This window comes from Bubalus kerabau, chromosome 10 (genome assembly GCF_029407905.1).
Source record: "Bubalus kerabau isolate K-KA32 ecotype Philippines breed swamp buffalo chromosome 10, PCC_UOA_SB_1v2, whole genome shotgun sequence".
Lineage (NCBI taxonomy): Eukaryota > Metazoa > Chordata > Mammalia > Artiodactyla > Bovidae > Bubalus > Bubalus kerabau.
In genome coordinates this window covers 92,464,896-92,489,000 of record NC_073633.1, presented here as the reverse complement: position 1 = coordinate 92,489,000, position 24,105 = coordinate 92,464,896, and the positions used below count along the sequence as shown (strand labels likewise).

General features: G+C 43.7%; 1 protein-coding gene and 1 long non-coding RNA gene across 2 annotated transcripts in view; one reads left to right on the top strand and one right to left on the bottom strand.

The window, feature by feature from the left end:
* The window catches only part of IFT43 (intraflagellar transport 43), a 103,527-nt gene that overhangs the window by 50,019 nt on the left and 29,403 nt on the right, over positions 1-24,105 (bottom strand). Inside the window, exon 3 of the mRNA XM_055538720.1 lies at positions 9,419-9,483. Coding sequence (XP_055394695.1) covers positions 9,419-9,483 — 65 coding nt within the window. The remainder of the gene's footprint in view (positions 1-9,418; positions 9,484-24,105) is intronic.
* LOC129621830 (uncharacterized) lies at positions 627-14,439 on the top strand. Its single transcript, XR_008699708.1, has 3 exons — positions 627-756; positions 8,337-8,542; positions 14,319-14,439. It is a non-coding gene; the product is annotated as an uncharacterized LOC129621830 (long non-coding RNA).

Here is a 24,105-nt window from a genome sequence, read left to right as displayed (position 1 = left end):
GGACAGAAGCCCTTTAGTATTCTTGGAACATCTCTGCCATTAAAAAAAAAAGCAAGAGGGAAAGAGAGAAGGAGGAGGGAAGGGGGCAACCTCAGGACCAGCACACGGGCTGTTCTACCGCCATCTTGATGTCCTTGACGCGTGCAGATGCTGTGGAAGTGGCTGGCACCAGAATGGCCCGTGAGAAGGAACGAGCAGCCAATGGAGATTTATGTGAGGAGAGTGAGATGGACAAGGTAAAATTGTCAGGAGGAGTTGTTAGAAAGTAAAATATATTGTGACAATTCCACTCCTGCCGTTCATCAATAAACTGACAGATCATTTAGTGTCAATTAGGAGTGATAGATGGACAAGTCCCCATGATCCTGGGCCAAAATTAATGGCTGGGAGGGAGAGGGTGATTGAAAATGACGGCTGACATTGAGAGCAAAGTCCTGAAAGTCCCCGAGGGGCCATTACTTGCCTCATTCCCTTGCAGATCAATGCAGGGACAAACCCAAAAACAGACACTTTGAGACAAAACTTAATCAGACTACCTTTCCTTCCTCTCTTTCCCAAGTCTAGCTGACTCTTGTTCAGCTCTATTCCCCACTAGGTACAAGTGCCCCACCTCGGACAACTTCAGAGCCAAGGCCAGCCTGGCTCCAAGATGGATTCTTTGGCATAGCTATGTCTGGGGTGCCAGGAGAGGGAACAGGCAGTGATTCCAGATCTCAGGCCATTCCTGAATACAGCCCTTTCCTAAGTGGCTCAGGGGTGAGTATTTGGGTTCCAGCAGCCAACAGCTCTGGCCAGGGAGGTGGGCAACACATGCCCTGCTTTCTAGCTTGGACAGGTTTATGCAGACAAAACAAAGGTATCCCAGAAATTCACACCCCTGTGGCTGTGGGCTGTGAGCCTCTCAGTAAACAGCCTCTTTTCTATTTCCCACTGGGGACAACACAGACCTCTCTAAGCCTCACCTTCCTTCTCCCCGCCTTGTCCTGGGATACCTTAAAAACTAGAATCTACCCAATATGGTTGGTGCAATGCACAGGTAAGGTGCAGCTATGGACTGAAAGTTTATGGCCCCCCAAATTCAAACGTTGATACCCTAATCCCCAATTCAATGGTGTTTGAAGGTGGGGCCTTTGGGAACTAATTGGGATTAGATGAGGTCATGAGGGTGGAGCCCCCATGATGGGATTAGTGCCCTCATAAAATAAGGAAGAGACATGAGATCTCTGTGCGTGCACGCACCAAGGAAGGCCATGTGAACCCAGCCATGCTAGCATCCAGATCTCAAAATTCTAACCTCCAGCACTGTGAGAAACAAATGTTTGCTGTTTAAACCACTCTGATTATGAGACTGTTGTAGAAGCCTGAACTGACTGAGACAGGTGACTAGCACATCCCCAAAGAATTTAAGGGCACATTATTTTTAGTGTGACTTCTCTGCTCTAACCAGACTGACAATACGGTAACTGCTCCCACCCCCAAGACTTACACCTACACTAATCCTTTCCCATGATCCTCTTTGCCCACCAGAATTCCCCCAGCTTGACCCCCAGCTCCTCTTCAAGGGGTTCCTTGACCACCGTGATTACTCTCCTCTGACGTCACATCATAGAGGTTGGCCACTCCTTTAGTTTCTCACTTATGATGTGCTCTAGGCGATCCTGATTTTTGTGCATGAAAATGCCTCATCTCCCCAACTGGAACCCAAGTTCTTGCAGGGCAGAAAGCCTACTGACACTCTGGACTCCCTGAGGCGCCTGCAAATAGCAGGAGTTCATGTTTCCAGCTTCATGGGGCAGGCCCTCAATGCAGCCCAGCAACTGCCTCTCTTACGGCTAGCTGATCCCCTTTCCTCTTTCTGCTTCCAATCTGTTCTACTAGGCTCCAGATGCCAGCTCTCCTTTGCTTGAACAAGTTTAACACTCAAGTTTGCCCTCCCACTTTGAAAAAAAGAAGGGGAAAAAAAGAGGTCAATTAAAAATGAAGTAGCCCCCAATTCCCTACTTCCTTCAGCCTTTCTTGATAACTTACAGGCCTTTCCAAAGCCCCTCTTGTCCTGAAGGAAAAAATGTCCCTGCCTCTTCCTGTCTAAGGTTAGTTAGCCTTTCTTAGAAGGTTTTATCCCATCCCTCAGGATCCTACTTCTTCACACCACCTCCCTTTCATCTGTAATCACTCTTTGCCAGCTATTACACACATAAGGCTCAACACAGATTCCTCCTTCCAAATACTGTCCCACCTGTGTCTGCACCTTCTCAGAGTAGGAGCCTGTACCACTGTTCCCAACCCCCTCACTTCCACCTTCCTCTTCCACATGCTGTAACTGACTCTGGCCCCAACACAAATCACTGTAATCACTTTCTCAAAGGCCCCTAGCAATCTCCAAACAGCCAAATCCAAGGCTTTGTCCTTGTCTTCTATTGGTACAGATGGCTCAAATTGCAACTGCTTTTCAACCTCTCCCCTCAACTCCTACGCTGAGGAAATGATCTATATTCTCTGCTGCTGGCTTCCAAGTCAAGTCCCTCTTTCTGCCTTCCTCATCTGATGACACCACTACCCAACCAGGGAGCGAGATCAGGCACCTTGCAATGACCTTAAACTCTGTCCTCTGCCCTGTACCCAACCAATGGCACGTCTGTTAACTCTTTCTCCAAAATGTCTCCAAATCTCCTTTCTGTCCACGCTCACACCACTGCCTTGGTTCAGGCTCTTCATACAGAGCATCACCTCCCCAATAGAGCTGCCAGCCTTGAGTTCAGGTCCCACACTGACACAGTAAGTGACCCCACAGAACTACTGATCTCATCATTCATGTGTTCAATAAATAGTCACAGAGAGCTTATTATGGACTGGCACTGTTTGAGGGACCTGGGGGTATGTGAACAAGTGTATGTCTCCTCTCACAGAGCTAATAAGACAGTAGAGAGAAAAAGACAATATGTGTATACGTGTATACACATGTGTGGGCTTCCCTGGTGGCTCAGATGGTAATGAATCTGCCTGCAATGCAGGAGATCTGGATTCTATCCAGAAGATACCCTGGAGAGGGGAATGGCTACCCACTCCATTTTTGCCTGGAGAATTCCATGGACAGAAGAACCTGGCAGGCTACAGTCCATGGGGTAGCAAAGAGTCTGAGCAACACACGACTGAGTAACTAACACACACACACACCATACACATGTATATGGACGTATGTCAGGCGGTGACTCTCCCAGCAGGAGGTGGGGAACAGTGATGAAGGGTGCTATAGACAGTGAGGTCACGTGGAGCCTGGGAAGACATGGGAAAGACTGTGTGGTATACTTTTGGGGGGAGATGCCTCTGGGGGGTTCTGAGCTGTTAAAAGTGAAACGACCTCACCCATGCTGTAAAGAGGTCATTCTGGCTCCTGCAGTTGAGACTGAAGGAGGCAGAGGTAGGCAGGGAGGAGGGCCTGGCTCGAGTCAGGGCCAGGAATGATGTTGGCAGTGCAGACAACAGGTGTGCTTGAAGTTTAGAATGAATATGGTTTGCTGACGGACTGAACCTGAGTAGAGACGGAAGGGTCCAGCATGATCCCAAAGTTCAGAGTCTGAGTGAAAGGGAAGGTGGAGCCCATTTACGGAGACCTGAGGGGGCTTGGGGAGGTGCAGACTAGGGGACAGGGTGGAAGGGGCGGAAGGGGCAGAAATTAAGAAGACAAATTTGGATACGTTAGGATTGAGTTGCACATTCAAGTAGAAAGGAGCTGTGGATGGCTAGATGCTAGTGGAAGGATTGGGCTAGAGATACAAACTCTGCAAGGGTCATCAGTGTGCAGGTGATGGGAGAACACCCAGGACTGAACGGAGATTATGCCAAGAGTGAGCGCTGACAGAGAAGAGGAGGCTGGTGGATAAGCCCTGGGCACACTGCCATTGAGCGGTTAGGACTGGGTCACAGACCAAGAAAGCCGAACAAGGAAATCCTTTGAAAAGTAACACGGGAAATGGAAAAGTGCCTCCCTCCCAGGAGAAACTGATCTGATCTGAAAAAATCTTTAATATATTCATTGAGGACTTAACATGAGATTCCCTTCCCCCCCACCCCCTCTAAGAAGCAGATATAGGATTTGTCTCATTTCCATATTTCAAAACAAATTCCAGATAATACAAACACAAGAATCCCCTAATAACTTAGTAGCTTCTCACTAGAACTTCTCACTCCTCTTCTTGTACTTGGTTAACATGAAAAACGGAGAAGGCAATGGCACCCCACTCCAGTACTTTTGCCTGGTGAATCCCATGTACAGAGGAGCCTGGTAGGCTGCAGTCCATGAGTTCGCTAGGAGTCGGACACGACTGAGTGACTTCACTTTCACTTTTCACTTTCATGCATTGGAGAAGGAAATGACAACCCACGCCAGTATTCTTGCCTGGAAAATCCCACGGACAGGGGAGCCTGGTGGGCTGCTGTCTATGGGGTTGCACAGAGTCAGACACAACTGAAGCGACTTAGCAGTAGCAGCAACATGAAAAAGGACTGTTATGTTTGGCAAGGACCAGTGTGGTACTTAATGATATATGAATAGAAAGACCACTGGAACAGAATCATGAGTTCAGAAATAGACCCAGGCACATGAACAGAAGTAGGCTATGGAGAAGGTGGGAAAGGATGAATTTCCAAATAAATGATGCTGGGACAAAAGTCACTTAGAAAAAAGAAATAAAACTGGATCCACACCTCATATTATACACCAGAATTAATTTCACATGGATGAGAGATCTAATTTTTAAAATGTAGATTTACATACCAATGTTCTCTTATGTCAGTCTCCCAATGCAATTGAAAACAACAACAACAACAAATGGGACTTAATCAGACTTACAAGCTTTTGCACAGCAAAGGAAACAATAACCAAAATGAAAAGACAACCCACAAACGGAAGAAGATATTTGCAAACAATGTGACCGACATGGGCTTAATTTCCAAAATACACAAACAGCTCGTATAACTCAACAACAAAAAAACAAACAAGCCAATCAAAAAAGTGGAAGACCTAAACAGACATCTCTCCAAAGAAGACAAACAGATGGCCAGTAGGCACATGAAAAGACGCTCAACATCACTGATTATTAGAGAAAAGCAAATCAAAACTACAAGGAGGCACCGCCTTATGCCAGGTGGGGAACATGGCCAGCATTAAAGAGTCTACATGCAGTAAGTGCTGGAAAGGGCGTGGGGATGGGGAGCTCTTTGACACTGTTGATGGGAATGCAGCATACAGTATGGACGCTCCTCAGAAAACCGAAAACAGAATGGCCACGTGATCCGGCAATCCTACTCCTGGGCAGATTCACAGACAAAACTGTAATTCAGAAAGATGCATAGCAGCGCTATTCACAATAGTCAAGACAGGGAAACCTCTGTCCATCAAGAGAGGAGTGGATAAAGAAGATGTGGCACTTACATACGATGGAAAATTACTCAGCCACAAAAAGAATGAAATAACGCCATTTGTAGCAACACGGCTGTAACTGGAGATGATCATACGAAGTGAAGTTAGAAAAAGAAAGACAAGTATCATATGGTATCACTTACATGCAGAATCTAAAATATGACTCAAATGAACCCATCTGTGAAGTGGAAAGAGAATCGGGGACATAAACACTAAAATGGTAGTTGCCAAGGGGGCGGGGGGTGGGAGAGGGGCGCAGTGGGAGTTTGGGATTATCAGACTGGTACACACAATGGATACACAACAAGGTCCTACTGCACAGCACAGGGAGCTATATTCAATATCCCGGGATAAATTATAATGGAAAAGAGCATGAAAAAGAAGTGTATATCTATGTAAAACTGAGGCACTTTGCTGTACAGCAGTAATTAACGCAACACTGTAAATCAACCATACTTCAATTAAAAATAAATAAATAAAATGTAGGTTTATAACATGGTCATGTTCCAAGAAAGCGTGATCTATAAAAACAGGTGGCTGCGCACTTAGGGTCAGCTGACCTTTGGCGAGGGATGCACGAATATACAACGGAGAAAAGCCGATTTCTTCAACAAGGGGTGATGGGAAAACTCGATAGCTACATGTGAAAGAATGAAATTACAACATTCTCTAATACCATATACAAAAATAAAAGTCAGAATGGATTAAAGACAGGAATGTAAGACCGGATACTATAAAACTCACTGAGGAAAACATAGGCAGAACACTCTGACACAAAATTGCAGCAATGCTCTTTTTTTGGATCTCCTAAAGCAAAGGAAATAAAAGCAAAAATAAACAAAATGGGACCTCATTAAACTTAAAAGTTCTTGCACAGAAAAGGAGACCATAAACAAAATGAAAAGACAACAAACTGAATGGGAGGAAATATTTGCAAATGGCAGGACCAATAAGCAGTTAATATACAACACATATAAACAGCTCATATAATTCAACATTAAAAAAAAACAAAACACCAAACAACTCAATTAAAAAATGGGTGGAAGAACTGAACAGACACTTTTTTCAAAGAGAAAATGCAGATGGCCAACAGGCACATCAAAAGATGCTAGGTATCACTAACCATCAGGGAAATGCAAATCAAAACCACAATGAGATACCTGTCATACCTGTCAGAATGCCTATCATCAAAAAAAAAAAAGGCACACAAACAATAAACGTTTGTAAGGATGTGGAGAAAAGGAAACCCTACACACTGCTGGTGGGAATATAAATCGGTGCAGGCACTGTGGGAAACTGAAGGTTTCTAAAAAAAACTAAAAATGGAACTACCATATGACCCAGCGACTACACTCCTGGGTATACACTCAAAAAGCAAAACCACCAATTTGAAAAGATACATGCACCCCAATGTTCAAAGCAGCATTATTTACAATTGCCAAAATATGGAAGCAACCTAAATGCCCATCAACAAAGTGAATGGATTAAGAAGAAATGGTGTACACACACACACACACACACAGAATGGAATACTACTCAGTCACAAAAAGAACAAAATTTTGTCATTTGTAGTGACATAGATGGACTTGTAGGGCATTATACTAAGTGAAATAAGTCAGGCAGAGAAAGACAAATACTGTATGATTTCACTTATATGTGGATTCTAAAAAAAATACAACAAACTAGTGAATATACCAAAAAAGAAGCAGACTCACAGGGAACAAACCAGTGGTTCCCAGTGGGGAATGGTGGTGAGGAAGGGCAACACAGGCAAGGGGAGTGGGAGGTAAAACTGCTGGGTGTAAGACAGGTTCAAGGATGTATTACCCAACACGGGCAGACAGTCAATATTCTACAATGATTATAATGGAAAGAAACCTTTAAAAATTGCATAAAAAGCAGAGGACTGGCCTGTGGGCCACAATTTGCTAAGTCTTAGTATATATAAACAAATAAGGATACATTAAAAATTTTATATATACACTTATTTATTTTGCAAAAAGAAGTATAGGAAGGATAAACCAGAAACTAATAAAGAAGTTATCCATAGGAGATGGACCGAAATGAGGTGAAAGGAATAAGGATGGGAGTAGGATATCTCTGAGTATATTTTTCTATACCATTTTGAGACAATAAAAAGTATACAGTATCATTCGTTCTTGCCAAAAACCTTTAATTTGAATCTAATCATGAGGAATCAATCAGCAAAATCCAGAATGTGCGACATTCTACAACTGACCTGGATTCCTCAAAAAAGTCAATACATTGGGTGAAGGTATGGTAACGGGGAAGGGGAGCTGGAAATATTTTAGAGTGTAAAAGATCCTAAAAAGAGATAGAACTACCAACACAATATATGAACTCTGATTGGCTCCTGGAACTACAAAAGACATTTTGGAGACAACTGGGGAAATTCAGACTATATTTTAAATATTATTAAATCACTATGAAATTTCTTAGATGTGACAATTATACGGTGATTATTCGGAGAATGTCAGTCTATAGAGACTCATGCTAGAGTATTCAGAGATCAAATATCATGATAATTGCATCTTGTTTTCAAATGCTTCAGGAGAGAAGAAAGCATATGTGTGGTGTGTGTCTATGTTTAGAGGTGGGGAGAGGAACAGAGGAGAAGAGGGGAACACTGGAAAAAAATATTTTTGATAATGCTATTTTCAAGGCAACAATTGCTGAAAGAAATTCAGAACAAAAGTAATACGTATTCTTTGAGAAAAGGAAATTCCTCTCCTGAGTTTATCTTTAGTTAAACTATATTGTTGGCCAAGGGCAGCAAATATATATACATATATATGTGTATTGGTTGACCATTCATCTAAGACTTAGTACAAGGGAACTGAAGGCCAAAATGATTTGTAATCCAGCAGTAACTAACAGGCAATTCCAATCTGTTTAGAAAAGTAACTTAAAGAAGAACACCGAATGTCAAAATATGGATGAACTTTTAAAACATTATGCAAGTGCAAGAAGCCGCTCATAAAAGACCACATAATACAGTAAATCCCCAACATAAGACCTTCAAGTTGCAGACTTTCAAAGATGCTAACGTGTGTGCCAGTCCCTGCATGCCAGCTGCTGAACTGCAGTACTGTACTTTTCAAGGTACTATATTGTAAGATTAAAAATGTTTTATTTTTTGTGTTTGTTTTTTTTATGTACACATTGTTTGTGTAAAAAGTGTTATAAACCTGTTACAGTACAGTACTATACAGCTGACTGTGTTAGGTGCGTACCTAGGCTAACTCTGTTGGACTTCTGAACAAGCTCTCAGAATGGAACTCGCCCGTATGCAGTGGACTTATGGTATGTGATTCCATTTACACGAAATGCCCAAAAATGGCAAATCAGAGTCAGAAAACAGGTTGGTAGTTGTCTAGGGCAGGGGAGCTTGGGGGGAAAAGGGCAGTGATTGCTAATGGGTATGGGGTAAGAAGTTCAGTTCAGTTCAGTGGCTCAGTCGTGTCCGACTCTTTGAGACCCCATGAATCGCAGCACGCCAGGCCTCCCTGTCCATCACCAGCTCCTGGAGTTCACTCAGACTCACGTCCATCGAGTCAGTGATGCCATCCAGCCATCTCATCCTCTGGCGTCCCCTTCTCCTCCTGCCCCCAATCCCTCCCAACATCAGAGTCTTTTCCAATGAGTCAACTCTTCACATGAGGTGGCCAAAGTACTGGAATTTCAGCTTCAGCATCATTCCTTCCAAAGAAATCCCAGGGCTGATCTCCTTCAGAAGACTCTCAGGAGTCTTCTCCAACACCACAGTTCAGGAGTGGTAATAAATATGGTCTAAAAGTGATTGTGGTGATGATAGTACAACTCTGAATATACTAAGAACGACTCAACTGTACATTTCCAATGGGTGAATTGTCAGGTATATGAATTACATCTCAACAGAGCTGTTATAAGAAAACAGAAGAATGACACAGGAGCACAGCATTCCCCGTTCCACCCCAACCCTGAGATGCTGGCACTCACTTGGAAACCTTCACAGAGGCCTCTGCCCAGCGTCCTTGCCGGCGGGGTGGCTTGGGAGGGGGAACCTGCAAGGGACAGAAGCCACAAAACAGTCACTCAGCATCATCGTTCCAGCAAACTGGGGCTGAGGTTAAGGTCACCTAAACCCTCCTTCAACCTACCAAAAGCTTCTGAATAAAAATGCAATACTATGAAACCTGGGTGCTTTCATACCTTTCATACCAGGAGGGCAGTCTGGCACTGTCAACTGAAAGCCCTAGAAATGCTCACACTTTCTGAGCCAACAATTCTAACCCCAGGAAATAATCAGAGAGAAATGTAATGTCATTTTTTTAATATAGTGAATAACTAGAAACAATCAAGTGGGTTAGTCGCTCTTTGTGACCCCATGGACTGTAGCCCACCAGGTTCCTCTGCCCATGGGATTCTCCAGGCAAGAATATTGGAGTGGGTTGCTATTTCCTTCTCCAAGGGATCTTTCCGACCCAGGGATTGAACTCAGGTCTCCTGCATTATGGGCAGATTCTTTACCATCTGAGCCACCAGGGAAGCCCTCAGAAACAATCAAAATGGACATCAACAAGGAATTAAGTAAATCATGAAATACACACGTGAAAATACTATACAATAATGAGAAACTGTTAAAAAAGAATAATGATATGAGTTAATGATATAAATGTTATATAATGTTACATTATGATATAAATGTTAACTTTTTGAAACATATTGCAAAACAGTAGGTACATGCTTCTGACTTTGTGAAAGAAAATCACATACATAATATCATACATGATTGAGAGGAAATCCAGTGATAGAATTAAGGCAATTTTTCTTTTTTCTTACGTGTACATTTTCTTTTTTTTTTTTTTTTTTACCAGTCAACTTATACCACTTTTAAAAACAGAAAAGTAATAAAATAAAAGTATAAGAGACAGGCTTGCTTCAAAGATACAAACTCATTCGGTGGGTTAAAAATCTACTTAAGTTATTTGGGCAGGAAGCATTCACTTGCAATAGATACATCCAGAAACCCAAGTCCAGGAATTCTTGTCTAACTATTTCAACTAAAAATACCAAGGTGGGAATTGATCAATCTACTGAAATACATTGGACAAAAGAGCAAAAGCCTTTCCTGTTTTGAATGACCCAGGACTCATCTAGGACTGCTGAGTTACCAATTTTCTTTTTCCAAGAACCTCACATAATCATAACTGCTGTTATCAGTCTGAGGAGATTCTTAGATAAGTGGACTACAATGGTGATTGACAGACTTTTTCTAAAAGGGCTAGGTGGGAAATATTTTTGATTTTGTGGGTTGCAAAGGCTCTGTTACAACTACTCAACTCTTGATACTGCAGGGCAATATGCAGCCACAGACAAGAATTAAACACCTGGGTGTAATGTTCCAATAAAACTTTATAAAAATAAGCATGCATGTTTTTATAAAGTTAAAACAAGCTCAGTCACTCAGTTGTGTCCGACCCTTTTGAGACTCCATGGACTGTAGCCTGCTAGGCTCCTCTGTCCATGGGATTGTCCCAGCAAGAACACTGGAGTGGATTGCCATTTCCTTCTCCAGAAACAAGAAGTGGGCCAAATTTTGTGGGAAGTATGTAGTCTGCAGTCTCTGGTGCTAAAATCACTGCAATATCCTTTCAATTTGTTGCTTAAAACCTAACTTGCAGCTTGGAAAAATTTTTCATTTATTTATTTTAATTGGAGGCTAATTAGTATACAATATTGTGGTGGTTTTTGCCATACTTCGACATGAATCAGCCACGGGTGTACATGTGTCCTCCCCCATCCTGAACCCCCCTACCACTACCCCCCACCCCACCACTCTGGGTTGTCCCAGAGCACCAGCTTTGAGTGCCCTGCTTCGTGTATTTTGTGCCCTGCTTCGTGTACTGAACTTGCACTGGTCATCTATTTTATTATGGTAAAATAATGTTTCAGTGCTATTCTCTCATATCGTCCCACCCTCACCTTCTCCCACATGGCCCAAAAGTCTGTTCTTTACATCTGTGTCTCTTTTGCTGTCTTACATATAAGGTCGTCATTACCGTCTTTCTAAATTCCATTTATATGTGTTAATATACTGTATTGGTGTTTCTCTTTCTGACTTACTTCACTCTGTATAATAGGCTCGTTTTGTCCACCTCATTAGAATGGACTCAAATGCATTCTTTTTTATAGCTGAGTAATATTCCATTGTGTATACGTACCACAGCTTTCTTATCCACTCGTCTGCTAATGGACATCTAGGTTGCTTTCATGCTCTAGCTATTGTAAACAGTGCTGCAATGAACATTGGGGTACATGTGTCTCTTTCAATTCTGCTTTCCTTGGTATGTATGCCCAGCAGTGGGATTGCTGGGTCGTATGGCAGTTCTGTTTCCAGTTTTTTAAGGAATCTCTACACTGTTCTCCATGGTGGATGTACTAGTGTGCATTCCTACCACCAGTGTAAGAGGGTTCCCTTTTCTCCACACCCTCTCCAGCATTTACTGTTTGTAGACTTTTTGATGGCAGCCATTCTAACTGGCATGAGATGGTACCTCACTGTGGTTTTGATTTGCATTTCTCTGACAATGAGTGACACTGAGCATCTTTTCGTGTATTTGTTAACCATCTGTATGTCTTTGGAGAAATGTCTGTTTAGTTCTTTGGCCCATTTTTGATTGGATCATTTATTTTCCTGGTATTGAGCTACATGAGCTGCTTGCATATATTTGAAGATTAATTCTTTGTCAGTTTCATTTGCTATTATTATCTCCCATTCTGACGGCTGCCTTTTCACCTTCCTTAGAGTTTCTTTCATTGTGCAAAAGCTTTAAAGTTTAATTAGGTCCCATTTGTTTATTTTTGTTTTTATTTCCATTACTCTGGGAGGTGGGTCATAGAGGATCTTGCTGTGATTTATGTCAGAGAGTGTTCTGCCTATATTTTCCTCTAAGAGTTTTATAGTTTCTGGTCTTGCATTTAGATCTTTAATCCATTTTGAGTTTCTTTTTGTGTATGGTGTTAGAAAGTGTTCTAGTTTCATTCTTTTACAGGTGGTTGGCCAGTTTTCCCAGCACCACTTGTTAAAGAGATGGTCTTTTCTCCATTGTATATTTTTGCCTCCTTTGTCAAAGATAAGGTGTCCATAGGTGTGTGGATTTATCTCTGGGCTTTCTATTTTGTTCCATTGATCTGTATTTCTGTCTTTGTGCTGTATACTGTCTTGATGACTGTAGCTTTGTAGTATAGTCCAAAGTCAGACAGGTTGATCCCTCCAGTTCCACTCTTTTTTCTCAAGATTGCTTTAGATATTCAAGGTTTTATGTGTTTCCATACAAATTGTGAAATTATTTGTTCTAGTTCTGTAAAAAATACCATTGGTAACTTGATAGGGATTGCATTGAATCTATAGATTGCTTTGGGTGGTATACTCATTTTCATTATATTGAGTCTTCCAATCCATGAACATGGTATATTTCTCCATCTAATTGTGTCATCTTTGATTTCTTTCATCAGTATTTTATAGTTTTTTATATATAGGCCTTTTGTTTCTTTAGGTAAATTTATTCCTAAGTATTTTATTCTTTTCATTGAAGGAGACTATAGCAAAAATCAACAAAACTAAAAGCTGGTTCTTTGAGAAAATAAATAAAATAGACAAACCATTAGCCAGACTCATCTAGAAAAAAAGGGAGAAGAATTAAATCAATAAAATTAGAAACGAAAATGGAGAAATCACAACAGACATCACAGAAATACAAAAGCTCATAAGAGACTACTATGAGCAACTACATGCCAATAAAATGGACAACTTGGAAGAAATGGACAAATTCTCAGAAAAGGATAACCTTCCAAAACTGAACCAGGAAGAAATAGAAAATCTTAACAGATCCATCACAAGCATGGAAATTGAAGCTGTAATCAAAAATCTTCCAACAAACAAAGGCCCATGACCAGAGGGCTTCACAGCTGAATTCTACCAAAAAGTTAGACAAGAGCTAACACCCATCCAACTCAAACTCTTCCAGAAAACTGCAGAGGTAGGTAAACTCCCAAACTCATTCCACGAGACCACCATCACCCTAATCCCAAAACCAGACAAAGATGCCACAAAAAAAGAAAACTACAGGCCAATATCACTGATGAACATAGATGCAGAAATCCTCAACAAAATTCTAGCAAACAGAATCCACAACATATTAAAAAGATCATACATCATGACCAGTTGGGCTTTATCCCAGGGATCCAAGGATTTTTCAATATGTGGAAATCAATCAATCTGATACATCATATTAACAAATTGAAAGATAAAATCCATATGATTATCTCAATAGATACAGAGAAAGCCTTTTTTTCAAAATTCAACACCCATTTATGATAAAAACTCTCCAGAAAGCAGGACTAGAAGGAACATACCTCAACATAATAAAAGCTATATACAACAAACCCACAACAAACATTATCCTCAATGGCAAAAAATTGAAAGCATTTCCTCTAAAATCAGGAACAAGACAAGGGTGCCCACTCTCACCACTACTATTCAACATAGTTTTGGAAGTCCTAGCCACAGAAATCAGAGAAGAAAAAGAAATAAAAGGAATCCAGATTGGAAAAGAAGTAAAACTGTTTGCAGATGACATGATGCTCTAGATAGAAAACCCCAAGGACATCACCAGAAAATTACTAGAGCTAATCAATGAATATAGTTAAGTTACAGGATACAAAATTCATACATAGAAATTCCTAGCATTCCTATACATTAACAATGAGAAAACAGAAAGAGAAATTAAGGAAACAATCCCATTCACCATTGCAACTAACTTGCAGCTTTTTAAGAAAACATTCCTTCAATGTGCTGAAATACATTTAACTTCTGATGTTTCTATTTTACACCAAGATGCACTCCCTTTCCTGGTTCTCCAGTAGCCTGCCAAGGATGAGCGCCATCTGGAGACTGGGCCTTTCTGTGGGGAGAGGAAGAACCTGCTGGAAAGGCCTGATGGAGGAGAAGCCAAGACTTGGAAAGCCTACATCCAAAGGACTTAACTCCCGAGAAACCTAGGCAGTACTTTAGAGAAAACAAACTTGGGTAATGGTGCTTTGTACTCTCAGAAACGACAAAAATGTAAGAGTAGAAAGTGAACTAGTGCTTAGGTTCTCAGCAGGGAACCCACAGAAGATGAAGGAAGAGATCCCACCATCAATTCCCAGTCCACACATCCTCTTTTGGTGTCTCTGCCACCCACACTCACCTGTCCCCAGACTGGATGGAGAAGCCTTTCATCCCAAGACCCCTCTTTCCTAAGACACAGCTGAGTGAACTAGCAATGCACTAGTCAGACCCAGTCAGAAACAACTGAGTTCTTGGTCCCAGAAATCTGGAACTGAAGCTCAGAGGTTAGGCTGCTCGGACAGCACCAAGTGCTGGAACTGTAAGGACCAGCTGGAATCAGAATAAAGCCAAATGGACACAAGCCAAAGTTGTGTATAAGCAGAGATCGGGAACCTTGTCTTGGTCAGCTCTTACTGTGCTTGCAAAGGTTAAAGAGATTGGAACTGAACCATATCAGGTGCCTCCAGGAGGTTTTAAACCAATCTGGCTCACAGCTTTCTTCCCTATGCGTTTGCAGATAACATCCCACTTTCCTTTACCATCTTGTAGGACCATCTTGTGACAAGGAGCCTTAATGAATTTGGAGGTCACAAACTAGGAACCACAAGTTTGGTCTGGCCATACAGTGGCTTTTGTCTGTTTCTAAATTTAAATTACTATTTTAAAAACTGCAAGATTTCCGCACAAAACAGCAGTTTCCAGCTTCTCTCGGAAAACTGGAAGCTCTAGTGGCCCTGGGGCTGAGCAGCAGCCGCCTTCTGGTGACTGGACATGTGCGTTCCAGTTTGCCACAGCCCCCACCGGCCCTGCCTGGCTCCTTCCTGCCCCGTCAAGCGCCAGTGGACATCTATTACGATGGCGATCATGCTGCTGTTTCTTTTCCAGTACAGAATTCCCTCCAGGTCCTATGACAACAGGAGGTGGGAAAATGAAAGCTGTGTCGGGTGTTTTGACAAAAACAGGAACGAGCATATACTTCTTGGTTGGAAGTGGGATCTCTTGACCGCATCAGCGTGCAGACCGCAGGTGTGCCTGTGCCCAACCCCTGGGCCCGCTTCACTTCCCCAGGCGCCCTGCCTGCCCCTGGGGCATCCGGGTGTTGGAAGGACAGGAGGAACCCATGTGAAATCCATGGTGCCCACAGGCTCAAGAGGCCCAGGTCTACCTGGCGCTTTTCCACCGAGAGCCTGCAAGAAGAGAGGGATCCTGCTGCCTCGGCAAGGTTCCTCAACCTGTGTGTCACGGCCCCGCCTCCGTTTTCTGCCATGGGGTGTGGGTGACAAGGGGGCAGGAGATGCAGAGACCCAACTGGGGAAGGATTGTGAGAGACTAGGCAGCAGGGAAAAGGGGTGTAAGTGATATCAAATGAGGTCAAGATGCTCTCATTTGAGAAACCACTAACCTGTTGAGGGATTAAATGAGTGACTACATGGTAAGTGCTCTGAGCAGTGCCTGGCACATAGTAAGTGCTGGATCTTTACTGTTAGCAGCAGCAGCAGCATCACTAATGTCAATATAGGAAAGGTTAGATCACGTGTAATAAAATACACTACACCATCTGGGGGCAAGATTCCTCTGAGCCTGGCATGAGCTGTCATTTTGATGATTAATCCATCATATGGTTCATAAAGTTCCCTAAGATTCCCAGGGCTTCCCTGGTGACTCAGCTGGTAAAGAATCTGCCTGCGATGTGGGAGACCTGGGTTCGATCTCTGGGTTAGGAAGATCCCCTGGAGAAGGGAAAGGCTACCCACTGCAGTACTGTGGCCTGGAGAATTCCATGGACTGTATAGTCCTTGGGGTCGCAAAGAGTCGGACACAACTGAGTGACTTACACTTTCACAAGATTCCCAAACCCAAAATGATCTGCTTTATCCTCTTCAACCACAAACCTCAGAAAGTCACAGCCATTGGGAGGATGAGTGAGAATCCTTTCTGTCCAGAGGTCACACAAAGACACATTTCCTCTCATCTTTCCATTCTGAAACGGTGGCAACTGCTAACACAGCAGCTTCCAAACAGAAAGACCACCATCCAAGAGTCACTCCTCCACAGCCAGAAGACCTTAACACCTTGTCCCCAAATCAAAGGGACTTGTGCACTAATAACTGAAGACTTCAGGAGCTGACATAATGCAGTAAAAACTGCATAGGCTGCTTTTCCTCGAGATCACTAAGAGTTACAAAAACATTCTCTACACCAAATGGGCAGGGTTTAGCGGCCTTCCCTGCTCCCCACCAGGAGTCTTGGCTACACTTGGGAGACAGCACTGAAGTGGCTGGGAGATGGGGGTGGGTAGAACTCAGCTGTCTGCAAGGTAGGACTTGGGTGTTTAGTGGGGGGTTGTCTTTTCTGATGGGGAATCCCTACGCTCATGATTTAGTACCCTGAGTCCAAGTGTAAGAAAAAACATTGTTTTGTAAATCTTCCTACTATGAGTCTTATTATGGCCACCCACAAATACCCTATCTGCATGAGACAGATGTAATTAACCTCTACTCAGTCAGTTTAGTCACTCAGTCATGTCTGATTCTTTGCGACCCCATGGACTGCAGCACGCCAGGCTTCCCCGTCCTTCACTATCTCCTGAAGCTTGCTCAAACTCATGTCCATTGAGTCGGTGATGCCATCCAACCATCTCATCCTCTGTCGTCCCCTTCTCCTCCTGCCCTCAAACTTTCCCAGCATCAGGGTCTTTTCCAATGAGTCAGCTCTTTGCATCAGGTGGTCAAAGTACTAGAGCGTCAGCTTCAGCATCAGTCCTTCCAGTGAATATTCAGGGTTGATTTCCCTGAGTTTAAGATTGACTGGTTTGATCTCCTTGCTGTCCAAGAGACTCTCAAGAGTCTTCTCCAGCACCACAGTTCAAAAGCATCAATTCTTCAGTGCTCAGCCTTCTTTATGGTCCAACCCTCACATCTGTACATGATCCAGTGATAAAGGCTCCTTCCCAGAATTCAACTTTGCTCCTCTGTGGAGAGCTGAGCGCTGCCCTACACACACCAGTTGAGTTAGAGAAAGCAGAAGAAGTCATCCTTGTTCTCAAATGAGACCCCAGTCCAGTGAGGCCAGGAAGACGCAGAACTCAGGGTGTATCAGGTCTCTGAGAAATCTACGTGGTGGACATCTGGCTTAATCTGAAACTACAAAGGCCACACTAGAGAGGGGACATAGGCATCAGGGATGGAGGAACTGGGGTATCCTTCCAGGGAGAGGCTTCATCCAGAGTCCAAAGGTGAAGCTGAGGAGGAAGCCCTCGGCCATGGGGCGGTTCCACTGAATTTTGCCGTTTTCTCATCACCTGTGGTGGTTTTTTGGAGAAGGCAATGGCACCCCACTCCAGTACTCTTGCCTGGAAAATCCCATGGATGGAGGAGCCTGGTGGGCTGCAGTCCATGGGGTCGCTAAGAGTCGGACATGACTGAGCAACTTCACTTTGACTTTTCACTTTCATGCACTGGAGAAGGAAATGGCAACCCACTCCAGTGTTCTTGCCTGGAGAATCCCAGGGACGGGGGAGCCTGGTGGGCTGCTGTCTATGGGGTCGCACAGAGTTGGACACGACTGAAGCGACCTAGCAGCAGCAGCAGTGGTGGTTTTTACTGGGCCACACTCTCCTGGGGCATCGTTCAGGCAGTGCTCTGACAAGCATGCATAAGCTTGCAAGACAGACCTGAAGCCTACACAGAATCGTAGCAGATGGGCAGTGCTGGGGACAAGGAGACTGACAGAAGCTTTATGGGGTAAGTGGGGCTTACCCTGGACTGGGGAGATAAGCAGAAATGAAAAGGAAAAGCAATCCAGAAGCAACCCGAAAAGGTGCCATGCTACCAGGACAGCACATAACACAGGGGCTGTAGCAGATGCTGCTCCCCGATCATCGTCCTGGTGGGGAGCCGAGGTCCTCAGCAGCCGTTATATACAGTGCTGGCTGGAAGTGAAAGCTGATGAGACTTGATCATAATGGAGTAGTTTAAAATCAGGTACAAACAACCTGTTTGAAAATGTAAGTGATGACTGGCTTTTCACAGTACGATTTAAAAGGTCTGGTGGGTTCTTCTGTGCAGACAGTCTAGCCCCTGAAAGCCTGGCTCCTCTCCCTAAAAGCTATGACGATGTCATGGAGACACCTGTTAGCACTGTTTCAGAAAGAGCCCTGAGCTGTCTCTCCAGGACAATCTGAAACACGGGACACGCTCTAAACCGAGATGCTACCATTGCTCCTTTTAGAATCAGCTGCCAGGACTGCTATGTTCTCCCGGCTGTGGTGACAAAAAAGATGCTGGGGGCACTCTGGGAGCCGGAATGCTCTCCCCAGCGCACGGTCAGAGCCCAGTCCTCACAGGGAGCTCTGAGAAACCGTCACCCTTCATTACAGAGCCCTCCATTCGGACCAGGGGAGGTCCTGCCCACCAGGTGTGGGTAGGACAAGAGGAGACATGAATGTGTAATTTATTATTTCTCAAATCGTGTGTGTCTGAGGTCTCGGTGCAAAGGCCTAGGCATTTAAAGAAAAAGGAATTGACTCTTGCCCCATCCTTGAAACTAGAAACTCAGTCTAAGACAGTGGTGACCTTTTTCATGGAGCCCACAAACACCGCAATCCTCCTTGACCAAGCACTTGGGGAGACACTACCAATCTGTATGAAGCATGGCTCTGGGAGAAATCTGTTTCCTAGCCCTGTGTTAGGAAAGAAGGGGGAAAAAAACCCCAATCCCTGGATAGGTGAGAGAGAGTAGGGCTCAAACGGATCTTAAAAATGAAGAGGGGACCTAGACCTAGAATTCAAAAGCCCTGGTTTATTCTTCACATTGCTCCACTTCTGAAATTCAGAGGCACGGCCCCAAGACATCTGCTGGGCAAACGATTTCCAATTTTGGCAGATTTAGTGCCAGGTAACGTTACCCAAACTTGTTTGTTTTTTTTTTAAAAAGAAAGAGTCTTAAAATGTGTAGCACCAGTAGGGACAAAATAGGAGTGGGTGACGGTAGCCCTGAGACAGTGCGTCCCTCGCGTTCTCTCCTAAAAGCTGGAGTCATGTCTCGAGTGTGGGAAAGCGGCACAGCCTGCCGGGGCTGCCGCCTGATGGACAGAGGGGCCAGGACCCCGCATAGCTCCTGGAGAGAAGCAAAAATGTGCTCTCTCCAAAAATAAACAGGGGCAGGAATGACGGCGAGTAAAGGGTTGGAAGCACGTGACCAGTGGTTGCGGTCCTGACATACCAGCTTTCGACAAAAAGGAGGCAGAGAGCAGGACATTCAGGAAACGGCCACTTTATATGGTCTCATCCGAATGGGCAAGGATTCAACTAACTGGAATTACCAAGTCACAGGGAGCCTCGAGGGCTAGACTTGTTTCTGATCTTTATATGGTTCCCCCAGATTCTTAAGATGCCGAAACAGAAAAGACACTGCAGTGCCAAAAAAGGAGCCTTTCGAGTTTAGAAACTTCTCACACACTCTCAGAAGTCCTGGAGAAACCCCACAGTGCGAAGCAGTCCAAACTCCAAACTGCATCCTATTTCAAAAAAGCCAGTCCAAACGTATGCGTGAATTCCCAATAGAAAAGACATTCCGTTCAGCAAGGATCCACTGCACACCTCACATCTCCCATCTTCCAGCTTCTAGGGGCCATACACCTCCCATGTTCAACCCTAGCTAGAAACAAACTTCCTTTCCTTTCTCCAGCAACCTGAGAAAAGATGCAGGAAAGCTTACATGCTTCATAAAAGAGAAGATTAACCCTTATTAATACGTGCATACGCTGTAGAGGCGGTGTGTGTTCTTCAAATCTGTCCACCATGCACAGTTCCATCTCTTTAAAAAAAATTTTTTTTTAATGTGGACCATTTTAAAAGTCTTTATTGAACTTGTTACAATATGGTTTCTGTTTCATGTTTTGGTTTTTTGGCCACAAGGCATGTAGGACCTTAGCGCCCCGACCAGGGATCAAACCCACACCTCCTGCGCTGGAGGGTGAAGTCTTAACCAGTGGACCACCAGGGAAGTCCTCCACAGTTTCATCTCTGCCAGTTTCTCCCTCTAGCTCACACTGGGTCTGACAACTAATTCACCACAGACTTGAGTTTTCCCCTCGTGGGTTTAAGGTCATGGCAGGTAATGGGCCATCCGAGCTTATAACTGAACCCTTATGAGGAAATGTAGCTCTTTCAGGCTGTAACGGACCTAACAAAATGCAAGATCTATTTTAAGCATGAGACAGAAACCTGACCACCAAGAGATGCTAAAGCCACTAACTGATTGATTGACAGGGAATCGTACATTCTCCTGGTGCCAAAGAATCACCCCCAAGTGTGTGCCAGGTGCGAGGGAGAAAAATGTTCCTTAACAAGAGATATCTATCGGCATCATAACTCAGGGATCCAACTTAGCCTGTGAATGGTGAGGACCAGTGTACAGCTACTAGAAGCGCATGGTGCCACCCAGAAAAAACTGTTGCCACAGAGCCTCACTGGGAATGCAAGTAAGCCTTCCGGGCTGACTACTTCTAACCTGCTTGCTGCAGGTCAGGTGAGACAGAAGGAAGTTTAGTGACACTAAGGAAGAAAGAACCAGAAAAGTCCAGCACGAGGGAAAATAAGGGGCTCCAACTCTTCAAAATGTCAACACCATTAAAAAGAGGGGATGAAATAGGAAACTATTCCAAACCAAAAGAGACTTAAGAGAGAGAGAAACTTAGTGGAGTGGTTCTTGATTGGACCCTAGTTTGAAAAAAATTAGCTGTAATAGACTGTTTTGGAGACAAGTGGGGGAAATGAACATGGTCTGGGTAATAGATGGCACTTAGGGAATTGCTAATATTGTTAGGTGTGGAGTTGTGGATTTCGAGGAAAATGTCCCTATTTCTCAGAGCTGTGCACTTAGGTATTGAAGTGGCGTTTTATGATGGTGGCTCTCAAATAGTTCAGCAAAAAGTTACATGTAAAACGTGTAAATACATATTTTTAGGTATTTTTAAAATTATCATTTAAGCCAATATGGAAAATGCTGAAAACAGCTGAACCTAGGTGGTGGGTGTATGTTTTCCATGGTACTATCATTTCTCCTTTTTAGATGTCTCAAATTTTAATGAAAAGTAAAAGCTAAAACAGAAAAACTGGATACATGAAGTTTAGGCTAACAAAAGGGAAAAAAGACAGGCGGTGAGGAGAAGAGCTCCAGTATGAGGGTTGTTCATGGGTAAATCTGCTCAAGGAAGACCTGTGCCAAATAGGAACAGAGACCTTCTCCACTTTGGAGCTGGAAACTCCTAACATCAGCATCCTGAAGGCCAAAATATAACTCTACACCCAAAAGATTGAGTCAGATCCCTGCCAGGGCTAGATGTGATAGAATGCATTTATAAATAAAAGTGCCTCCCCATGCCTCCTACCCCCACCCCTCAGTCTACCATCTTTTAATTGTGTATACACGCATACATGAAATTTGGTTAAGGAAACAAAAATGTGGTAGAAAGAACACTAGGCTAGACTGCTTCTAATCTTGGTTCTGTTTCTGACCCTGCCACTAACTAGTTTCATGATCCTGGATTTTAATTCATAATAGAGGTGATTCCCCCCAGTTCTATAATTCTGTGATTCTTTGAATCTGTGAAATTGTTATTTTTCAATTTGGGGAAAGGGTATCTAGGCAAAAAGATGTAAATGATGACATGAAATGTTTACCATCAATTTGAACTTGTATTAAGCGGAAGCAGACATAAAACAAAGAACACAAGGTTACAGAGAGAAATGAGACTATGTAAGCACAAACACTTCATCAGTGGTGAGACAACCGAAGCAATGAGAAGCAACACGTTAATCTATAGCTAATAATTATCACTTGATTTGGACAGGAAGGAGATCAAACTAGTCAATCCTAAAGGAAATCAACCCTGAGTACTCATTGGAAGGACTGATGCTGAAGCAGAAGCTCTAACACTTTGGCCATCTGACACAAAGAGTTAGACTCATTGGAAAAGACCCTGATGCTGGAAAAGACTGAGGGCAGGAGAAGAGGGTGACAGAGGATGAGATGGTTGGATGGCATCACCGACTCAATGGACATGAGTTTGAGGAAGCTCAGAAGATAGTGAAGGACAGGGAAGCCTGCATGCTACAGTCCATGGGGTCGCAAAGAGTCGGATATGACTGAGCAACAGAACAACAAATAATGATGGCCAACACCTACTGAGGGTTTACTCTATGCCAAAGCTTTAGTAGGATTACTTTGCAGAATCCCTATGACCCACTGAACTGTCCACCACCTCATAACAAATTTACTCAAGAGGAAAACTGAGGCTTAGATAACATTAACTCACCTAAAATCATTTGAGCGGTACAAAATGGAGCAAGGGTTCAAACCCAATTTGCTTTCTGACACCAAAGCTTCACACTAAACCAGACGATATCTGACTTCTTAGACGCTCAGTGCATGCCAGCTAGCACAGGCTTGAAAGGACACAGCGGCTACAGAAAAGAACCTGTCTGGGCTGCAACAAAGTGCCCAAATACAAGGGAGACTAGAACAATGACAAGGGTAAGACCTGGGAAGTCTAAACCAAAAGGAACATCTCCTTCATATATCTTCTGGGCACAAAGTACAGTTGACCATTGAACTATACTGGTCTGAATTGTGTGGGTCTACTGATTTGCAGATTTTTTTTTTTTCAATAAATACAGAGCAACACAATCCGTGGTTGCTTGATTCCATGGATGAGGAACCATGGATACGGAGGGCCGACTATGGGACTTGACATCTGTGGATCCGGATATCCGTTAGTGGGAGAGGGGTGTCTTGCAACCAAATCTGTACCTACTGATAATATAAATATGTTTAGTAAGACAGAGAGGCTTGGTCTGACCCTCACCTCTTTAGTGAGGCAAGCTGAGGGAAGGGTTAAGGGTAAAGTCAGGATTAAAACCCAAAATAAACTAAAACAGCTTGCATTCAGCTTGATTAAGGCTGAATTCAATATAAATCTCTGCACCGAGAAAGCAGCTGTCTCTTTACTGCACATCACAGCTATCCTGCACATACCAACAATGCAGTACCGTGCCATGCTAAGTCGCTTCAGTTGCGTCCGACTCTGCGATCCTATGAACTGTAGCCCGTCAGGCTCCTCGGTCCATGGGATTCTCTACGCAAGAATACTACAGTGGATTGCCATTCCCTTCTCCAGGGGATCTTCCTGACCCAGGGATCGAACCAGTGTATCTTACATCTAACCTGCATCGGCAGGAGGGCTCTTTACCACTAGCACCACCTGGGAAACCCCCCAACAGAGCAGTAGCTTTGAAGAATGAGTGACTAGGTGGAAGACAGGAGTTTGGCAGAAAGAAATAAAGAGGCAAAGCTATAGTTTGAAAGGGTTAGTTTAAGGGGGAGGGGAGGGAGGAGAGAGAAAGGAGGGAAAGGAGGGATGCTCCTGGGCTCAGATTCTAGAATCCTTTCTAGCTACGGAAGCCTTGGGCTAGTCACACCTTCATTAAGTCTCTTTTTCCTCTGCACAGAACGAAAGCAGTCTGTGCTGTTTTAGGGACCCGCTGTAAACATGGGAGACAAACTTGGG